Genomic DNA, 19,600 nt, shown 5'->3' with positions numbered 1-19,600 from the left:
CAGTGCCGGACAGGGTGAATAAGTACAGCATGGGGAAAGCAGTAAAAGCATCCCTCCCCCACTTCTAAGTGGCAAATTGCAGCTGTTCTCTGACAAAGGACACTGGAATACCCTCACACCCTTTACCAGCACCTCGCAAAGAGAAGTGCAGATTGCATTGTTGCTCCTTTTCTTGGTAAGCAAGAACAAAAATCCCCCACCAACTGTCGTGTTTTTTTAATAGCCTGTATAAACATTTAGGCTGGATTCTAAGCACATGCAAATTTTATGCTGGCAGAGCTCTGTGAGTTATTTGCTTCCTGACACGAGTTGTAACGAGAAGCAGAATCAATCCCTTAACCTTTATGAGATGTTTATTCTGCCTAAACCAACTCCCATTAAAAACAATGTAGAGGCTCGAATGGAAAGCCTCGTGTTAGTCCGGCATGTGCCTAATGATCATGATGTTTCTATTCGCTGATAAAAGAGGGGAATATTAACTCTCCTTGCCGTTTCCTCAGCACAGCTGGAGGTCCACGCACGCACCCGTACGCACAGACGTCGCCCCAGGAAGGTCAGCAGTAGTGCTGCTGGGTGGTCACAGCGGCAAGGAAAGACTCCTCTAGCATCACCCATTTCCCCTGCCCAGAGCCCAGCCTAAGGAACATCATTTTCCTTCTCAGTGGCTGATAAAATTTTCAGTCTAGTGATACACGTCGTAGTGAAAAGCCAGAAAGGTTTTGCCTGTGCACAACCAAAAAGGGAAGGGTCCATATAACTTTCTGGTATAGTTTTAAGCATGCCAGGCTCAACAGAAAGAGAAAAGGGTCCCCTACCAAGCCTCCCGTACAATTTTTTTTTTTTTTTTTTTAATTTAGTGTTTGCTTTAGCTTATATAAAACTAATGATTTTGTTTTCTGTGACCAAACAGACCATAAGAACGGTGGGGGAAGAGATGGAGTTTTCAGACAAACCAAAAGGCTTTGTGTGGCTTGAAACAAAACTTCTTCTGTCTGGGGCTATCAGTATCCTTTTTAGCTATATTCTAAGACAATTTTGAAGTGAAAATACTTTAAGAACACATCAAGACCTTTAATTCTTGCTTGTGTCTGTGTGAATTTGTGTGTATGTATGTGAACGTGTATATACAGATATAGATATGAATGTGTAGGGGAGAAGGGGGAGATGACTAAATGTATAAGCATTTATATTGGTTTTATTTATTATTTCTATGCCTGTTCTTTATATTTTTTATATTTTATAAAATATTATTATGTTTTCCATTAAAATGATGAATTTTGTCAATATTTTGTGAATGGTTTTAAACACCCCCCTGCACTTTTTTGTAGGTTTACAGTTTTCTGACACCTTTGTCAAGCATTATATATGCTGATGGTCAAAAAGGTCTTTTTAGCAGACCACGGGCACAGACTGTGTAAAGGAGTTTTTCCAACTCTAGGACTACAGCTGTAGGCTTAGGGGTTCCAGGGGATGAAGTACATAAGCCAGAGGAAGCTTATGTAGGAGTCAGGGAGTATGAGATGGAAGATTCTCCTCCTGAATAAGCTCTCTTATATGCAGTACTGCAATTTCTGTGGCTCATCTCTTTTGGACAAGATGTGCCCAAGGTCTCTGCATACTTCCAGTTGAAAAACACAGGCCCTTTTTGGTGCACGCAGCCGTAACCACAGTGGGTCATGGAACCAGGGTGGAAGGCTCGACCAGTGAGTTCCATAGATGAATAACCTATTTTTCAACAAATTATGAAAGGCTTCAGAAATAATTATGGATTGACTGTCATAATGCTTGGTGGTCTTTTAGTGGTAGATATGGTTAGAATCCTCCTTTTTTACATAATCAATGAAGCATGGAAATACAAGACTACTCTTTTGATGAATCTATTTTATCTTGACTCAGGTGTGATTTATACTGACGAAGAAATGAACTTCTCAGCTCACTGGGTAGTTGGGAAATGATGTGATTTCAGAAAGAGGTGAATAGCAGCCTGTCCTCATCTCGAAAGGGTACAGTTTACAGTTTCCTTTGTGGCCAGACAGATTCTGGCAAATAGGAATAAGACCCTCCAGCTCCGGTGACTCCCCACCCAGTGCTTCTAACCTCCATAAAGCTTGGAAAGACTTGTGTTCATCAGAATATCCAGCCACAATACGTAGATAAATTGTAAAAGAAAGCCTATGTGAAACCTCCTGCTTAGTTTTCACGTCCATGGAGTGATTGCACCCACTTTGACCTCTAAGAGACCACACAACCATAATATATGTCACCCCTTGTTATATTATTTCCTGAAATACACTGAACTCAGAGTTAGTCAGCTAACAGCTTACTTGTTCTAAGACACGCATTTGAAAGAAGCTGGGGGTTTAAAGCGTGATTAGTATCTTGGTGAATTACTCAGATGAAAGAACATGATATCCAGTCATGGAAGAGAATAAGCATTCTCAAATCATACTGATTTTGTAAGTTGTTAGCAGAAATAAATTATGCCAACAGAGAAAGGGAAATATTTCTGCCCACAATCTGTCCAGAGGAACTTTTTTTTAGGTTTACTTCTTTCTTAAAACGACTTCGGTCTTTTCTTTAGAAATGATGCATGACCTAAGCAGCCATGTGGAGGTCCTCTTGCTGACATTCACTCACAACTGAATCCTACTGATAAATTCTTACACCACTGAAGCTTCCCCTCGATGGGTAGCTTAAAGAGCACCTTAATTCCTACAGCCAGGGCCTGGGGCTTAAAAATGCTTGTCCAGGACACAGCACAAGTTATAAATTCTACACTCCTGTACAGAATTCTGCTTTTGCTTTTAATACACCCTCAACTCTGAAGCTCCTTGATTGCTCAACTCTTCGTAAAACACAAACACAAAAGATGGATGTGTGACTTCATTTTGGACTGCAAAACAGAAGCTGGTTTTTTTCAAAAGACCAAATGTTGTAATTTATTTACCTTTCGTGCCTTCAAGATCTTGTCTATTAGATTTTATGACATCTGTGGCCATCGTGCCCAGCACAAGGAGGTCTCATCTTAGTTGATTATTTTCAGGTCTGTGTTATACTAAAACTTTCTGCAATCTTCCTCCATCCATGTGTATTTGCTAAATACACACACTTAACATCTTCTGGCTCCCATGTTAAAAAAAACATCCTTTGGTCCCACTTGGTTCTATTTTGGAGGGGTAATTCTTCACTCGGCAGTGTAACATAAAGTAAAGTAAAACCAGCAACTCCTTATTCAGTGGTGTAGAAAAAAAGTGAAATTAATTATGAACATTCTAGGAAAAGGAAACAAAGTTATGAAACACTTGCCGACGCTGGTGTTTGTAATCTTCATGAATAAGCAATGCAATAATGCTGGGCAAGTGTGCGTGGGAGGCACACTCTGAAGAAACTGGCTGTTTTCCTCTCTGACCAGTTGAGCTGTTATGAATAAAAAATGCTGTTGCTAAAGAAACCTGTAATAAATCCTGTTGGGAGTATTACATGTGCTGATAACATACATAAACTTTGTAAACATATTAAAGTGTCAGGTTTTAGTAGCTCTGGTTCATGTGGATGTTTGTAAATGTTAGTCGAGAAATGCAACTGAAATCTTGTTCCACCAGCTGGTTGCTCTTACGTTCCTGGTTCACACGAGAGCCTTCTCTTCCTTCTCCTCGGAACAGAACCTTGCTTTGTGGGGGAGATAAGGAAAAAGGGCTCAAGCCCTAACTCTGCTGTAGCTTCCCACCAAAACACTATTACTGGAGAAGCTGCGCACCCGGTGAGTTATTTGGAGAGAAGTGGGGTGGATGAGCTGGTGCTTGATAAAGGATTTATGCTATTCTGAACATCCCTGCTTTGTGTAGTGATGCCCTCCATTGACGCCTCCATCAAAGTACAGTTGGCAGCCCTCGGCCAGGCATCTAAGTTGTCTTTCGGTAGGTGGGAAGAGTTGGGTGCCCCCAAAAGGGATTGACAAAACCCAGCACGCTGAACAAGGGATTCTCAGCCTAGTCACAGGGAAATGCTGGGGTCAGAAGCTGTCTCAAATCCAGGCTGTCCGGGGGGTTTAGCTGCCCTTGGCACCGCTCCCCAGCCCTGCAAGCCAATATATTCTTTAACAAAAGAAAGCAGACCTCACTCTTTTCGTTTGAAACACACCAAGAAGGCAGCAGCCGCCTTGCTGCCCTTAATGTATCCAAAACCTCAACAGCTAAAATATTCAGCCAGGAGTTGAAAATCTAAGTTAAATTAGTTCTTCTGTCAAGCATGACTCTAGCCTGTGTTGATCTGCTCTAATAAACTGGCCATTTATCCCCTGGATTTGCGTGCGATCTCGGGTCATTTGCTTGCGCCCATTTCAGTGAGCACAGAAGAGGGTGTATGGGAGCAGGCGTGTGCGCAGCTGTATTCCAGTGTCAGTAAGCGATCGCCTGTTTTATTGTTTGTTGTGATTGATTTATTGCCTTTTTTGCCCAGGGTTTCTTTAAGAGAAAATCTCCAAGTCTCTGCAGAAGGAACCCGAGCTCAGAAGCCGCCCGTGCCAGGTGGACGCTCGCTCTCAGGAAGCTGAAGTCTCACGTTAGAAATGACAAAACATCTGAGAAGTGCCCGTGCGTCAAGGGTGAGGTGGCAATTAAGCAGGGCTTTGAAGGTGAGGGACGCAGGTGTTTAAATCCTGCCCCAGACACACCTTAGGCACCTAAGTCCTGTTCTTGGATGTGAGCCTTGCTGTGTCTGCCCTTGCGCTTTACAGGAAGCCGCAGGAATCACACATCGTTGCTATTCCAACACCCATCAATGAGCTCCTGTTTTATTTTACAGTGCCCCCAAAATCTGCTTTACCCTGCAGGAAATATCAAACATCTGAAATCCCATCTAGGACCTTTCAAGTTTAAACATGAAATGTGTCAGGACGTAAAACTGACACACAACAAGAAGCTTGAAAGGAGAAAGTTGATAGCAGCGCGCTACCAGGACTTGGTGTAGACCTGTGGTTCGGGGTTTTACTTTCATTTAAAAGCATCACCGTACGCGTTCCTTTATGTTTGTCCTCCTAATTACTCTGTTGTGCGAAGCCGAGGTATTGGCGCAAGGCTGGGGTGCTGCTCGGAGCGGGCGGGAGCTGGGTGCCGTTGCCGCAGCCAGAGGCAAGATTCCCCTTCACGGCTCTCCTGGCTCAGCTCCAGTCCCCAGAGCTGAGTCCTTCCCTAGCAGCACTGGAGGGAGATAAGTTTTGTGGCTCCTTTGCTTCGGTGGGTGCTATTTTTGACTACGTGAGTAAATAACAGGAACGTTTTAAAATGCATGGTCTATAGCTCATAATTTAGAAATCAGCACACACAAAAATGTTTATTAGTCAGCTATTGTATAACTGTACTACAATCATTCCTTCTTTTTAAGTAGCGTTGCTCATCGCACTGCTCACTGCTAACAAAAAAAATGGGGTTAAAGTAATCACTAATAAAATCTGTTGGATTTCATTATGACAAAGGGTCCAATAAGTAATCGTTTTGCTATTGCCAGAAACTCAGTTATTCAATTATTTATAAAAAAGTTGTAGCTCTTCTTCTTTTTTTTTTTTTTCAAAAGCCATAACATGTTTTGCATGAATAAATATTCTCTGAATATTTTTATCCATGGCATTGTCTGTGGTAATAGCAGACAGACAGACTTTTGTATAAAAAAGTACATGGTTTCAGCTGCCTTTTGTCATCAGATAAGATTGCTTTGTTCTGAATTACTTTGGTAAAAAATTGGCAAAGTACTTTTGAGTAGTTCAGACTCCAAAATTAGAAATGAGACAAAAATATTATTTTTTTTATTAGCTTTTATATCTCCTCCACCAGGCTTTCGCAACTTTTAATTTAATTTCAGGAGCGAAAGGGACAATTTACTGCTGGGGAAAAAACTTCTTAAGGATCTCCATAGTTTTAACGGATGAGTTTTCCTAGTAGTGACGGTCTATAAATGATTGAATGTACAATGATAGACAGCTTATTAATGTTAGCAATAAACAGCAGTGGTCAAGCCAGCACACTAGCTTTATTAACCAGAAAGCAAGATGAGCACAGTAAGCAAGAGATAATGAGTAAGTCTGATTTTTAAGTCCTAGCTCAGATTTTATTAGGCGTAACTTCCATTATCTTCAGTGAAAAATTTACGGTAAGAAGAAGCAGCAGACTAGGGATTTGCAAAGGCTTGATATACTAATAACAAAGCTTAAAAGAAGAAATTAATCTCAGAGTTAACTTTATTGACTTCAGTTGGCTCAATAGGTCAAAGTAGTAAAATAGCTGTTCTTTTCATATGCCTAAGAAAGAGATCGCCTCCCAGGCAGGCTATATATCATAGTTCTGAAAGGTACAAAGCATTGTTTTTTCCTATATAGGAGTCGTACGTATTCGGATCATGCAATTTTGCAAGTACTCTAGCATAGGAATTCTTCCAAACTCAAAATGTTTCCTGAGGTCCTGCAGAAAAAGAGCCCTCTCCAGCTCCAGTGAAGTCCATGGGACTTTCTCCACTGAAAGCAAAGGAGGCAGGTTCAAGCTCTAAAACCATCTCATTAATAAAAGCAGTATTTTATTCTGCCTGCAAAGACAAATAGGACTGTTTATATATTTGCTGATATACCATCCTACATCGACGTCTTTGAGAAGTCGTGATAATGTATGCATTTACAGTTTAGCATTAATTTTATATAGTATAAGAAATGTCATCATCAGCTGAAAGAAACAAAATTTGAAATTATCACCCTTTCAGGTGTCAGGTATGAAATGGGAACTGGTCTGTAATGTCCTTTAGTCTCTTGGGATAATAACATGTATCGTTCCACATGCAGCTGGTATACTTCAAGCACAGATCTACATGCACAGAGTTATAAAAAACCCAACGCAAGCAGGCTACCCCTATAATACTAGTAACGCTTTCAGCAATGGGAAGTGATTTTCTAGTATTTAATTATTTCAGATATGGCTACAAGGAAATACGTTCGCAGTTTATTAAAATACGATGAAACAGTTCTCCATCTGCTTTTGTTTCTAATGACTGCAATAGGAGTTTCACAGTCTATTTCGAAACAAACGGGAACTCATCCGAAAATGAGAAATACAGTTTCGTTGCAAAAAAGATGCACTTGTCACCGGCAAAGTATTCACCCTGACAAGGCTAATAGGAAAACATCACAGAAAAAATATTATCAGCCGCATACAAACACTTTGAACGAGAACTAACACTGAATAATTTAATCCCACCCAAGGACAGATTCAGCTTACTTGATGGCTGCTTGCTTGGCTAACTTCTGCTTTAAATTATTGCAACAAAATTGGTAACACCACCTATATTATATATAGAATATGTAGCATTACCATCCCTGCCATGCCAACTCTAAACATAGATGTAGATGTCAGTAAGAAATATATTGATGGTGAGCTATTAAAAAAATTGCTTCCAAAATGCAGTGTTATTTTAACTAACAAGCAACTCCTCTTTTCTTGTTGACATTTTACCTCCATGTGAACGACACCTTCCACGAGGGTATAAAAAAACCGAAGACATAATTTTACCAGTGTGTGTTTTGTCAGTTCTTTCCTGTTTTGTTTTATTTTATATAGCTGTGTTTTCATTACGGACTGTTGCGCATCTGCTTAATTTTTAATTCAGCAGTAGTTGCATGCAAACCAAGCGGGAGAGGCAGAGCATTTGCAGAGTGGAGCCCTCCCCTCGTGACTGTGACCAGAAGCAGATGCTGGAAGATCTGCAGTCCCGCATCAACAGGGGAACCGACGGAGGAGTGACTGCAGGAACGAACGAACGAACGCACGCACGCACGCCGGGGTATCACAAAAGTGCCATTGCAGCGAAAGGCAGGAGGCGACTGCCCACATCAGATACTGATGGGCTACCGATGTTACACATCATGGTAGCTGTACATCCAAACTGCTGTTCCACTAAGTCATACAGATAGTTTTACTCCCAGACGTAGGAGTTGTGGTACAAATGCAGAATTTTCTATCACTTTGCTTACAATAGCGACTTCCAAATTTAGTCCGTGGCTCGCTGGTAGTCAACAGGGTCATGGCAAATGCTCTGCTGGTCATTCACAGACCCGCAGCAAATAATACTTCATTTCCGTCAGTTAAAAGGTCAATGGGAAAGGTGCATATCTGTCAGTACTAACTTTTGAGGGTATGTGGTGGCCTGCAGAGCCAAAATATTTTGGAACTATTGACTTAATCTTACTTTTTTTCTAAGCAAACTGTAATCACTGGCAGATACATAGAATTTCTTATTTATTGGTATGCTAGTCTGCATATTAATCAGCTGCATATTAATCTCTCTTGTAGGACCTGAACAAGCAGCTTAATTTGTTGATCTTAACTGCTCTTATCAGAATAAAATCACAAATCTCTTTGCTAATGATATGTTTGCTTTTGAACTTTTATTGATCTTGTGCTATGTCTAGTTATGGTCCCGATCCTCCGCCTGCACTCCGTTGCTGACTTCAGAGGAGTTTTGCCTCTGCACAGGCAACTACGCATTTACTACTGATCATGAGACAGAAATTTAGGATGCTCGAACTAGAAACTTCACTAGGAGTTTGGGGACTGAAAGGACTGCAGACCAGACTTTTCTCCTCGTAAAGATTACTTTGTTAATAGGTACAAAACAAGTAATGCTTCAGGGCCAGGTCCTTCTGATGGGGTAAATTAACAAAGAAACTTTGATTTATACCTGCCGAGTGTCTGGCCCAGCACATTCTGAATTAGTCAGATCAGGCTTTGTTATTCCTTTACCTTAAAATGTGGGAGTCGACAATGTAATACATAGAATGGGGGACTCGGGTATTAAACAAATGAAGTAACATGGGCTCGCCGACTGCTTGACGGCAAGTGGTTTGTACTATATTTAAAAATGCATAGGTTAAATGGAAATCTGAAAACACTTCCCTAGCAACGGGCTTAGGACTTCTGCTTAAAGGAGACTATCTGGGTGAAAGAAACACAAATCCAGAGAGTCTTCCATGTTGTAGATGAATTTGACAGGTGTCTTCTTTATCCGCACTTGATCATTTTTTTCGAGTTCCAGTATTCACTAATAGCAGATCATTGATTTTTAAAGCCGAAATGATCAGTGTGAGTGGTGACCGTAACCTCTTTTATAATAACTTCCATAAACGCTCATGGTCTAATTTTTCCCTCGCGCCAAATCTCCGCTAGTTACACCAAAGCACGTTGTACCACCATCACCAAAGCATGTCGTACAACCCCCACCGAAGCAGACCGTACAACCACACTGTACAACACCAAAGCATGTTGTACAACCGCCACCCAACCACCTTGTACAACCGCCACCCAACCACCTTGTACAACCGCCACCAAACCACAACCGCCACCCAAGCACGCTGTACAACACCAAAGCCCGTTTCACAACCAGCCCTCGGCCGGCGGACGTCGCACACCGTGTCCAGGTGAGGCGTTCCGACCGTCCTTCGCCTTCGCTGCCAGAACGACGAGCCAGATTTCCCTTCCGACCCTTTCTAGCGGGGATCTTTCAGCCACTTGTTCCGCTGTGGATTTAACTCAACTCTTGCGCTTTCACCAAAAAAACTTCGAGCGAGTCCTCGGTACCTCCACCGCGTTGTACCAACCGGCTCGCTGTTTGCCGCCGACGCTTCCACCTCGTTTTTCCCGACAATTCCACCCGCGGAACGAGGTTGCCCGAGCCGGACCTCGGTGGGACGGCGCTGGCTTGAGGACCCCACGCTGGCGAACCGCGCCTGCCCTGCGCCCACCCCCGACACCGAACCGAGCCGGACCGAGCCGGGCCGAGCCGAGCCGAGCACCTGCCGCCGCGGGCTGCCCGCCGCGGCACAGGACAGCAGAGGTCGCCGCCGGCCCGGCGCTGGCCCGGCGCGGCGCACACCAGGTACCGGAGCAAGGACGGGGTGGATGGGGGGACCCGCTCCCCGACCCTCTCCCCACGGGTGGGATGGGTGGGCGGGTGTCCCGCCCCACCACCTCACCCCCGCTGTGTCGTCCCCCCCCGGCCCCGCGGGGGAGCCGGGTGGGCAGCCGCAGCTTGTGGGCTCCGCGCCTGCCAGGGGTTAAAGGAGTGGGTGGGAAGCGATGGAGGCTGCGGAGCCCTCCCTTGCCAAGGATAATAAATCGGATGCCCTGACATGTTTGACTTAGCCCTTAGTGCTCCCTCCGCTGCGCGGCCGTGGGGATGGGCGGGCTGGAGCCCCGGGTTCTCCCGTCCCCGGCTCCGCTTTAGGGGCACTTCAGGTGAATCGGACCTTGTGTGCGGGAGGCAAACCCTACAAAGGAGGCTTTCAAGGGCTAGCCGTGCCAAGCAGGGGAAGGGAGCGAGCGCTGAGCGAAAAAAAAATAAAAATAACAGCACCCCCCCCGTCCCCCCGTCCCCTCCCCGAGGAAGCAACTCAGTTACTTCTTGCCGATTAAATGCAGGCTGCCGCGTTTGATGACATCCCCGCGGTATCTGGGCGGCTGTCGGGGACAGAGGACAGGCAGGAGCAGCCCCTCCGCGGTAGGTGCGCAGAAAATCCCTCCTGCCCCAGAAACGGCGACGGGGCCGGTGCAGGCGGGCTGCCCAAACGGGATCCCCCCCCCCCCCCCCCCCCCCCAGCTGCTGCATCCCTCCACCGGCGGCGGCTCTGCCCGGCGGCCCTGCCGGGGACGGGGGGGGGGGTCACGGCGGACCCGGGTGCTCGGCGCTGCCCGGCGGAGCCCCACGCAGGAGCCGGAGCCCACCCGCCCGTGGCAGCGCCCCGAGACCTGGACAGCGCCTTCCCGGGGCGGGGGGACCGGGGGCTGCCTCGCTTTTCTTCCTGCCCCGGTGCCGGGGGGGGTCTCCTTGGCTCTGGTCTCCCATCGGCCCCCAAGGAGGAGCTACCAGCCTCCCCCCCCCCCCCCCCCCATCCCCGGGTACTGGCCCTGGCCCCCCGGCCCTCCCGGCTCCCTCCTGCCGCCACCCGGGACGCAGGCGGCATCGGTCAGGGGCTGGCTAAGTCGGAAGGGACGAACTCCCTTCATCCCATGGGATTTTAAAAAAAATAAAAAATAAAAATCAAAATCTAACCTAAAAAACCCGCGGCCGATGCCCATGGATGACCCAGGGCCTTCCCGCCCGGTGCCACCGACGTGCCCGGGGGCGAGGGGAGGCTGGAAAGCAGCGGACCGGGCAGAGCCGCGACACCTCCGGCCCCCCAGCCCGCATCGCCGGGCGTCAGGCTTCACCCAGAGCGATAAGGTGTCCTGCTGGGTCTTGGGGTGGGGGCTTCTCTCTCTCCGCCCTCCCCCCGGTTGCTAACCGGTGCCCGGGATGGAGAAAGGCGCTTAGGGCATCGCGGCAAAAAGTTACCTGTCGTGGCATCGCGCTTTCCCTTTAGGGAGTGGAAAGAGCTAGGAAAGGACGTTCCCCTTTAGCAGACATTAAAATATAAAGGAGCAGACGCAGGTCTTCCCGGAGCCAGCTCTGCTCATCCCGGTGAGGTGAGAGAGAAGAGCAGAAGCAGATGAAAAATCGCCTTCATCCCTCCAACTCAAGGAAACCGCCTGCAACGCGGGCGCGGAACTTACTCGCCCAGGCACCGGGGGGGACAAGAACCCCCCGGCCAGGTGAGGAGCACCACGAGAGGAAGCAGAAGTTATCAAAGTATAAATCTCTTCGCACTTACTTCTTCCCTGTCGCCGTACCCTGGAGGCGTGCTGGCTGCCAATGTATTCCATAAAGTTCAAAGTGATAAAAAACCAAGAAATCAGTCGCAATTGCATAGTAACCCTTTGAGAGTTCGACTTCTCCTTTTCCTTCTTTTTTTCTTTCCTTAAAAAAAAAAATAATAACCCGGGGTGGTAGGCGGCAAGGGATGAACACAGCAGCAGAAATACCTGCACTGAGATCCGAGGCTGGGCTTGGCCGGCTTGATGGCTTTTGCCTTTTTTTTTTTTTTTTTTTCCTCCTTTCCTTTCCTTTTTTTTTTTTTTTTTCTTTTTTTTTTTTTTTTTTTTCTCTTCTCCTCTCCCTTACCCCTCCGCTTTTCCTATTGCACTTTCCAACCTTCCGCCCCGCTACCTGCCGCAAACCTCAGAGGGGAGTCAGGAGCGGAGAGGAGCCGAGCAGCCGCCGCCGGGGTCCATGCCGGCCCGGGGACCGGCAGCATGTTGCGGGGGGTGGAGGGGGGGGGATCGCCGGGGGTGCGGACGGCGGATTGCCGTGTGTGTGCGCCGGGCGGGCGAGGTGCCGACAGGACGGATGGATGGCTGGCGGTGGGAGAGGAGTGTGCGGGGGGCGGGAGCACCGGGGGGGGGCGGGAGGAGGACCCAGCCCCGCCGCTCCGGAGCAGCCGCTTTCTGCGCTGCGGGCACCGCCGGGCGCAGGTGGGCTGGGTCCCGTCCCCCCCCCCCCCGTTCCCTCCTTCCCCACCATCACCCCCCCACCGTCACCCCAACCCCCCCAGCTCCCCGAAGGGAGAGACCCCGGGGCGGAGCGGGGAGGGAGGAGATGAGCCCCAGAGTCCCGGTACGGCGGGGGGGGGGGGGGGGGGAGGCTCGGCGAGCCCCCCCTCGGGGCAGCGAGAGCCCCAGCATCCTCCAGCGGCGGGGACGGGCACGGCGGGGGGGGGGGGTTCTCCCCGAGGGGGGCACAGCGCAGCCCCCCCGCCCCCTTGCCTGAATCTGCCTTCCTCCCGCCCCCCCCTCCCCAAGTCCTGCTCAAAATGGAGTTGGGGAGACGGGAGGGGGCTGAGGGGTCTCCAGCCTCTCCCTCTCTCTCTCCTCGGGATTTTCTCCGTTGTTGCCTTTCCCCCCGGGACAGGGATTTTCCGGGACGGGGCAGGGCAAAGCCGCTAGTCCCGTCGGGGTCGGGGTCCTCCCCACGGCCGGCTGGCAGAAGGGGGGGGGGGGGGGGGCGGGCAAAGCCGAGCCTAAACTGAGCCGAGCCGAGCCGGACCGCAGCGCCCGGGGGTGCCGGCATCCCCCTCCCCACCGGCGGCGGGACCCCCCCAAAGCACAGCGGCCTGTTTGACAGAGGGGCATCGCCTTTCCTTTCTCCGGCAAGGGTTTCTTATTTTTGGGTTTTTTTGTTTGGTTTTTTTTTTTTTTTTTGTGAGGGGGACACGCAGGCTAGAAAGGGGGACATGAGGCTGATTGAGGGGAAGAAGTGCGACTTCACCAAACCCTTTCTTGCTTCGCTTCTTATCTTGGTGGCTGTCGCTGGGATGAGAGAGAAAGGCGGATAAACCGGCGCTGATCGCATCAGGAACCTCAGGCGGTGTGAGGAGCAGCCGCTCTATTTGTAACTGTTTTCCTCGGTCTCTCCCCCCGCTGCCCCTCTCAGAGCTGTTAAATATCTGTACCATAAAATGTGGGGGATTTAAAGGTCTGTGGGAGGCTCCCTTTGAAAAGGACTCTGGGGAAAGTCTTTCTAATCCAGGATACTTGAGCCGGATGGGGTGGGATTGCCAGAGAGGCATAAAATAAAAGTCATTCGGCAGACAAGGCGAGGGGCTACGCTGACATGGAGAAAGCGCATTCGCCTCGGCGGTTTGGTTCGTTTTGTTGGCGATTGAGGCTTCTCGTGAGCTAGTACGTGTGTGGAAATTTCTGAGCGAGCCGGGCGAGCGGCATAAATAAACACGGCTGCGGAGAAAGGATGGGACACGCGTGTGCGCCAACCTACAGCCAGCCGGCCAGCTCGCTCGAGGAGCGTTAGCACCAGTGGGCAGAGAAAGCATGTCAAAAAATAAACGCTCCGCGAGAAACATAAGGAAAACATTAAACAAATGGGGAGTGCACTCCCTCTCCTTGCCCTGACAAAGCACGGCTGAGAAACTCCGCTCGCTGCCTCTCCAGCCTCTTCCCTTCCATGCGTCCCCACTGCGGTGGGACGCGTGGGGCAGAGGTGTCGGGAGACGGTCCTGGGGACCCCACGGGTCACCCAAAAGCCTCGGCCAAACCCACTCGTGGGGTGCGTGCCGACCAGGGGGGGCAAGCAGGACAGGGTACGCGTGAGTGACTGGCGGCGGCGGGGGGGGGGGGGAGGTCGCTTATTTGCGGTGGAAGAGGGGCAGAGGCATAGACCGGGGAGAAAACAAAAGCTGTGCCTTGACTCGAGATGGGATCTGAAGAGAGGCAGGGCGAGAGGATGCCGGAGACCCAGGTTACCCCCCCAAACCAGCTCCGGTGGGGGGGGTAGGGGGGTGGAAAAACACCCAACAACAATAACAAGCCCAACCCATAAACAGTTACCGCCGCTCTGCGATAAAAGGAGAAGATTTATATTGCCGAAATGTGTGGAAGGAGCTTGTTCCAGAGCAAAACTCTGGCGTGCAATTCTCTGTTTATGTCGCTCATCCCGATGAGATATCGGTGGCAAAGTTCAGGCTGACATCAGCCCTCGGGAGGCCGAGCCGGCCGGGCTGGGCTGCGCAGCTGCGCGTGGGCCTGCGGCCGGTGGACCGCCGGCGCTGGGGGGATCGGGCTCCTCGGGGGGGATCGGGCTCGCAAAAAAACCCTCCTCTCGCCAGGCCCCGGGGACGTGAGGAGCGAGCCAGCGGCGGCGTACGCGGCCGAGGGAGCTGGACGTAGTATTTCCTTGCCACTGAAGCTAGATGAATCAGAAACGGCTCCGGGGGGGGGGGGGTTTGTGCGCCTCTCTGTTTTGGGGTTTATTACAGAGGGTGGGGAGGGGGAGAGTGGCTGATAGTCCGTGTTGTTGCTGGAAAGTCAAAGATGTCAGAGGCCTCTGTTTTGCTGGACTGCGTTAAAACCAGCAGCAGGAGCCTGTAAAATCAGCTAGGTATTGGTTTTGGTTTTGTTGTGGTTTTTTTTTTAAATAATCCTTTAGGTCAAAGAGGAATAGCGTGTGGTGGTTTCACTATTGCAACTCCTGCCCAGTGGTTTCTCTGTGCAACTTTCCATAGCTAGAAAACGTTAATTTCGGTTTTCTGAATAGCTAATAAGTTGGGGGAAGAGAAGGTGGCCCCAGGATGCTCAGATGATATCCAAAATAAGATAATAATATTCAATTAATAGCTGATGTTGGGCGTGCTTAAAATTGCACTCTGGTCATAAAAACTAGCCGTGTGAACAGGACAGCTGAATGCTAACCCTTTGTCATTCTTCTCTAGACTGGAAATAGTTTGTGTAAGTGAACAAAAGGGTCACTGATTTGCCTTTTCAACTTGGGAAACACAGTAAAGAAATAAAGGCCTTGCATTACTTCTGATACGTAACTTGAAAATGAAGCATGCTGTGTCCAATATGACAACCTTATTTTTCAGGTGCTGCTCCGACTGGAGATGACATAGGTGAGGAGGTATCACGGTAGCATCCCCACGGACCGGCGTCAGTAGTGTCTGCTGAAGGGAGAAGGGTTAGAGGACTGGAGCAGGCATCCCGAGTAAAGGTTGCACAATCCAACACATCTACTGTTTGTTAAACACCAACAATATTCTTGGCACTGCACGGGGCCCCAGATCATGGCAGTCTTTGCCCCAGATTTTTCTTTTCCTTTACAAACTAAGAAGCAAGCACAGAGCAGGCAAGGCATGCAGAGAGGCACAAATATGTAAGAAATTACCCAACACACACACACATACATACGTAAGTATGTGTGTGTGTCTGTATTACTATTCTTTTCTGTATTTCCCAATCTGACAGTTGTTACATTTCTCTGTGTTTCCTAACGTAACCTGCTTGTTCTTAGCCGTATTGCATTTAGGAGGTTAGCCTTCTGTAACATCACGAGCGTTCTCAAAATCTGTCAATACCACAAACAGAAGATTATAAATGCATAGTCCAAATAAACCGAAAGAAGGGAGTGAGTAGAAATCCTTTACACACAGTAAGTTGAAAGTATGAGAGTATGTGTACGTTTTTAAAAATAAAATGCTTCCTAAAGATCCAGTCCCGGTATCTTTCATAATGTCTTTATGCTTCAGACATTTAAAAGATGTAATGGCAGAACATTAACAAAATGTGCAGTAAGGAACAATCCTAGACTGGCAACAAATAGACTAGATGATCTAATTGCTTTTTCCCATCTCCGACTTGTGCAATTCTGTCATTGTAATAAAATCCCAGTGTAATCAAAGTCTGCAGGATCAGGCCCTAAATTAGCATGTCGGTCAGGACTATCCCTCAGCCTGGGCCAGGTCCAAAGCCTGCTGCTGTCAGCTTGACCCTTCATCAGTCCGAGAGAGGTTTGGATCTCGTCTTCTGGATCACACTGGAAGAGAGCTGGATTATTGTTTTATTGTGCATAGGAAAAAAAAAAAAGCATATTTGTGGGAAAAACACATGGGCAAATTCTGCAGCGCAAACCTTCCAGATGCAGTTCGGTTAAGAAAGTCCAACAGGGAGGCCTCCAAATGAGAACTTTTTGGCACAGAGGAGGTTTTACCAGTTAATATGAGGATGACCAAATCCTGCTAAGTCATTGTTTCCCTGTATTCGTCTATCAGTTGGTCGTCTCTTGGACTTGCGATCAGATTGTAAAACCTTTGGGATGCAGACCAACTTTTTGTTCTGTGTTTGCAGAATCTGTGCCTAGAGCAACTGTATCTACAAGAAAAAAATCTCAGCATTGCCATTTTGTACTTTAGGTGTAAATACTCAACCTAGAACAGAAGTGGTTAACATAAATGTTTTTGTCATGTATGCTAAGTTGAAAAAAAAAACCCAACACTTTTGGTCTAGACTAATTTTAACCAACCAGAAAGCAGTACCAGAATAACTGCACTGGTTTAAATTTGCGCATCAGTTTGCCCAAGTATACTTGTCCTGTGGTGACAGCCCATAAAGTGGAACTATAACTGGGTAAAGCTGGAGGACGTGAGTAACCACCAACCAAGGTTTCACAGGACTCTGACACATCCGTTTGTCTAGGCACTGACTTCTCTGTGATTTGAGTATTTGGGAAGGCAGTCCACAACACCTAAGTTAGGAGCTGTTTTTTTCACTTTGGCAGTGTTTCCCATGAATTTCTATGGTGGTAATGTCAGCCTAAGTAGATCCCACACTTCACTTGCCCAAGTGACTTGCCCATTCTCACTTCCTGGGCTGTGCTGGTCCAAGAATTAGCAGATGTACATTGGATTAGGGAACTATTGGGCTGAAAAAATGAAATCCTGGTGGGAAAAAAAAAAAAAAAAAGTTTCTTTCCAGCAGATTCTGTTCCCTGATCTGGTTCACCATGAGGACACAGGAATGAAAAGCCTCACATGTGAAACAGTAAGGGCAGGGAGTGTCTCAAAGGGATCACTGAAGCAATCTCACCACTGAAGGTGAAATTACAGACGTAGGGTCCTTTGGAAAGGCAGGGAGTAGAAAAGCAGCCTGGTTCTTAATATGTGTGCTCACCCCCAGCACAGTTGATGGGCATGTTGTCTAGTGTGCCTGGAGAGGAACAGGCGGGTGTGAAGAAGGACGATGGTGCACAGTGTGGATGGAGTCCCTGGGCTGCTCTTCCAGCTATCCTCAACAACCCCATCCCATTGCCAGGAAATCCTGCAGCAGTTCAGCTCTGGTGACCTGAAGGCGTAAGAGGTGCTACAGGGCTGGGAGGAGCTGTAGACCAGGGAGTGGGCAGCCACCATCACAACATGAGGCACAGATTGGGGAAGCAGGGGGTACCCTGCCCTCTGCACCAGGAATCTGGCTGAGCCACACAAAATGGGTCTTGGGTCCTGTGTTAATAAATATAGTGAAACAGCGGCGCTGCCCCTCCTAAACAACCACATCAGGGTTGGCACATGAGGAAAAGTTGTCCCACTGGCCGTGCTTTGTGGCACTTAATTAGAATTTTATCAGGTGAAGACAACTATTATGCTATTTAAAATGTTGCAAGAGATGGTCCTTCACTAAACATTGGTAAATGTGTCACCGATACTTATTCAATGAGACATTTCAGTAACATATGATTGTATTAGGCAGATAATGCTGAGCAATCAAGAAACGCTTCTGAACTCAAATGCTCTTGCTGCTTATTTCAAGGTGTAAACTGAAGGTCCTGAAAAACTGCAAAATGGTAGTTCTGAAGAAGGATGTTCTCTGCTTGACTCTGGCGCACCAGAGACATGGTACTCTTGAGAGGAACTTTTAAGCACAAGCTGATGTCAGTCCCTTTGCCTGGAGACCTTGAAGCAGATGTGTATGTTGCACCGACATCATCGGAACTGAAATTAGCCCTTGCACTTCTCCGAAGAGAGAAGTGTTCTTTCCTCAGGCAGAACCTTACCGTTTTTGTGTACCTTCCAGCATATTTCTGACCGCTATTCGTAACTGGAAAGAACCACGCTACAGTTTAATTCTGGACCTAGTTCTTTTTCATATGAGGCTGATGGCTGGCAGTGGAATGTCAAAGATTTAGTGATGTGGAGCCTCTGCTAAGGGAATATCAATGATTACTACATTGAAAGAGTTACAAACTGGGCATCAGACAGCTACAACTTGAAAGCCAAGATTTAATGAAATATGGAGGCATCTTCAACTTAGGAGTAACAAATCTTACCTTGTAGGCATATGACTTTGCAAGTGACATCCAACACTCAACAGTGAGATGTCTAAACTCCCCAAATAAACTACTACCAGAACCAGCATTCATCCTGAATTGAGAGCCAGCAGGAGCTGGCAATAAGGAAACACCCAGCTCAGCTGGATATCCGTCCGTGCCTGATCCAGCCAGCCTCCTCCATCAGGGGAGAAAATCACATCCTTTCTTTCAACAGAGTCAGCTTTCTCTCTTTTTTTTTTTTTTTTCCTTTTTCTTTTCAGAGTCCCCTTCAGTATAACAGCCCAATGGCAATAAAACTTGGCCAGTGTGTGGACCCGTGCTCCCTGTGTACCTTCCATGTGAGTGCGATTCAGGGTGCAATCTCACCCTGCACCCCAGGTTCCCAGTTATGGGATTCTTCAGCTGGGGTCACTCCTCCGGCTGCTCGCCGTGCCTGTGCCACCACATTAGCAAAGGAGACCAGATTCGTAGCGTCAGACCATAAGAAGGAACCAATTTTAAGGCACATGAAAGGAAGTCTTGATTTCTGTCTCTTTTTGTAGAGACTGCTCGCACATTTCACATTAAGCGGAAATTTATGAGCAGACACTGGTTATCTCCCGGCTGCATACATCCTAACTACTAAGCAAAGGCATGATCATTACCATTTCTCTTTTTCTGTCCCTGTTTTGTAAAGAAGCTGTTGCACGCTGCTTGCTGAGAGGGCTCGGGTCCCACTGGTGGCTGGGTCTAGCTCCTCAGTGAATTTAGCTCTGCTCTGCTCAGCTTTTGGCCCACAAGCTGCTCCCGCAGGAGTCCTGCCTGGGCTGGCTCTGGGTCTCCGCAGGGGCTGAACTCCCAGGAGCATTCACCCCAAACAAGGAAGGACATTGTGAATTTAATTAGGTGCTTCCAGGCTGAGCTGCTGCTGAAGATGATTCTAGGATCACAGCTTTCTGCAGAGCCATCAAAGTCCCCGTTTGGCTCAAACTTCTTGTACCAACCTGCTTTAATGTGCCTGCGGAGTTACATGCAGTAATAACATTCAGGACGTTGCAGGGAAGGGTTTCACGGTTCCTTACATGATACTGTGCCACCAACCCAC

General features: G+C 48.0%; 1 protein-coding gene across 1 annotated transcript in view; it reads right to left on the bottom strand.

The window, feature by feature from the left end:
* The window catches only part of RSPO3 (R-spondin 3), a 62,398-nt gene extending 50,446 nt beyond the window's left edge, over positions 1-11,952 (bottom strand). Inside the window, exon 1 of the mRNA XM_049818148.1 lies at positions 11,681-11,952. Coding sequence (XP_049674105.1) covers positions 11,681-11,777 — 97 coding nt within the window. The 5' untranslated portion in view covers positions 11,778-11,952. The remainder of the gene's footprint in view (positions 1-11,680) is intronic.
* Positions 11,953-19,600: the final 7,648 nt, after the last annotated feature.

The sequence above is a fragment of the Accipiter gentilis genome, chromosome 15, assembly GCF_929443795.1.
Source record: "Accipiter gentilis chromosome 15, bAccGen1.1, whole genome shotgun sequence".
NCBI classification, from domain to species: domain Eukaryota; kingdom Metazoa; phylum Chordata; class Aves; order Accipitriformes; family Accipitridae; genus Astur; species Astur gentilis.
Note: the sequence above shows the minus strand (reverse complement) of the source record. Positions and strands in the feature narration are given on the sequence as shown.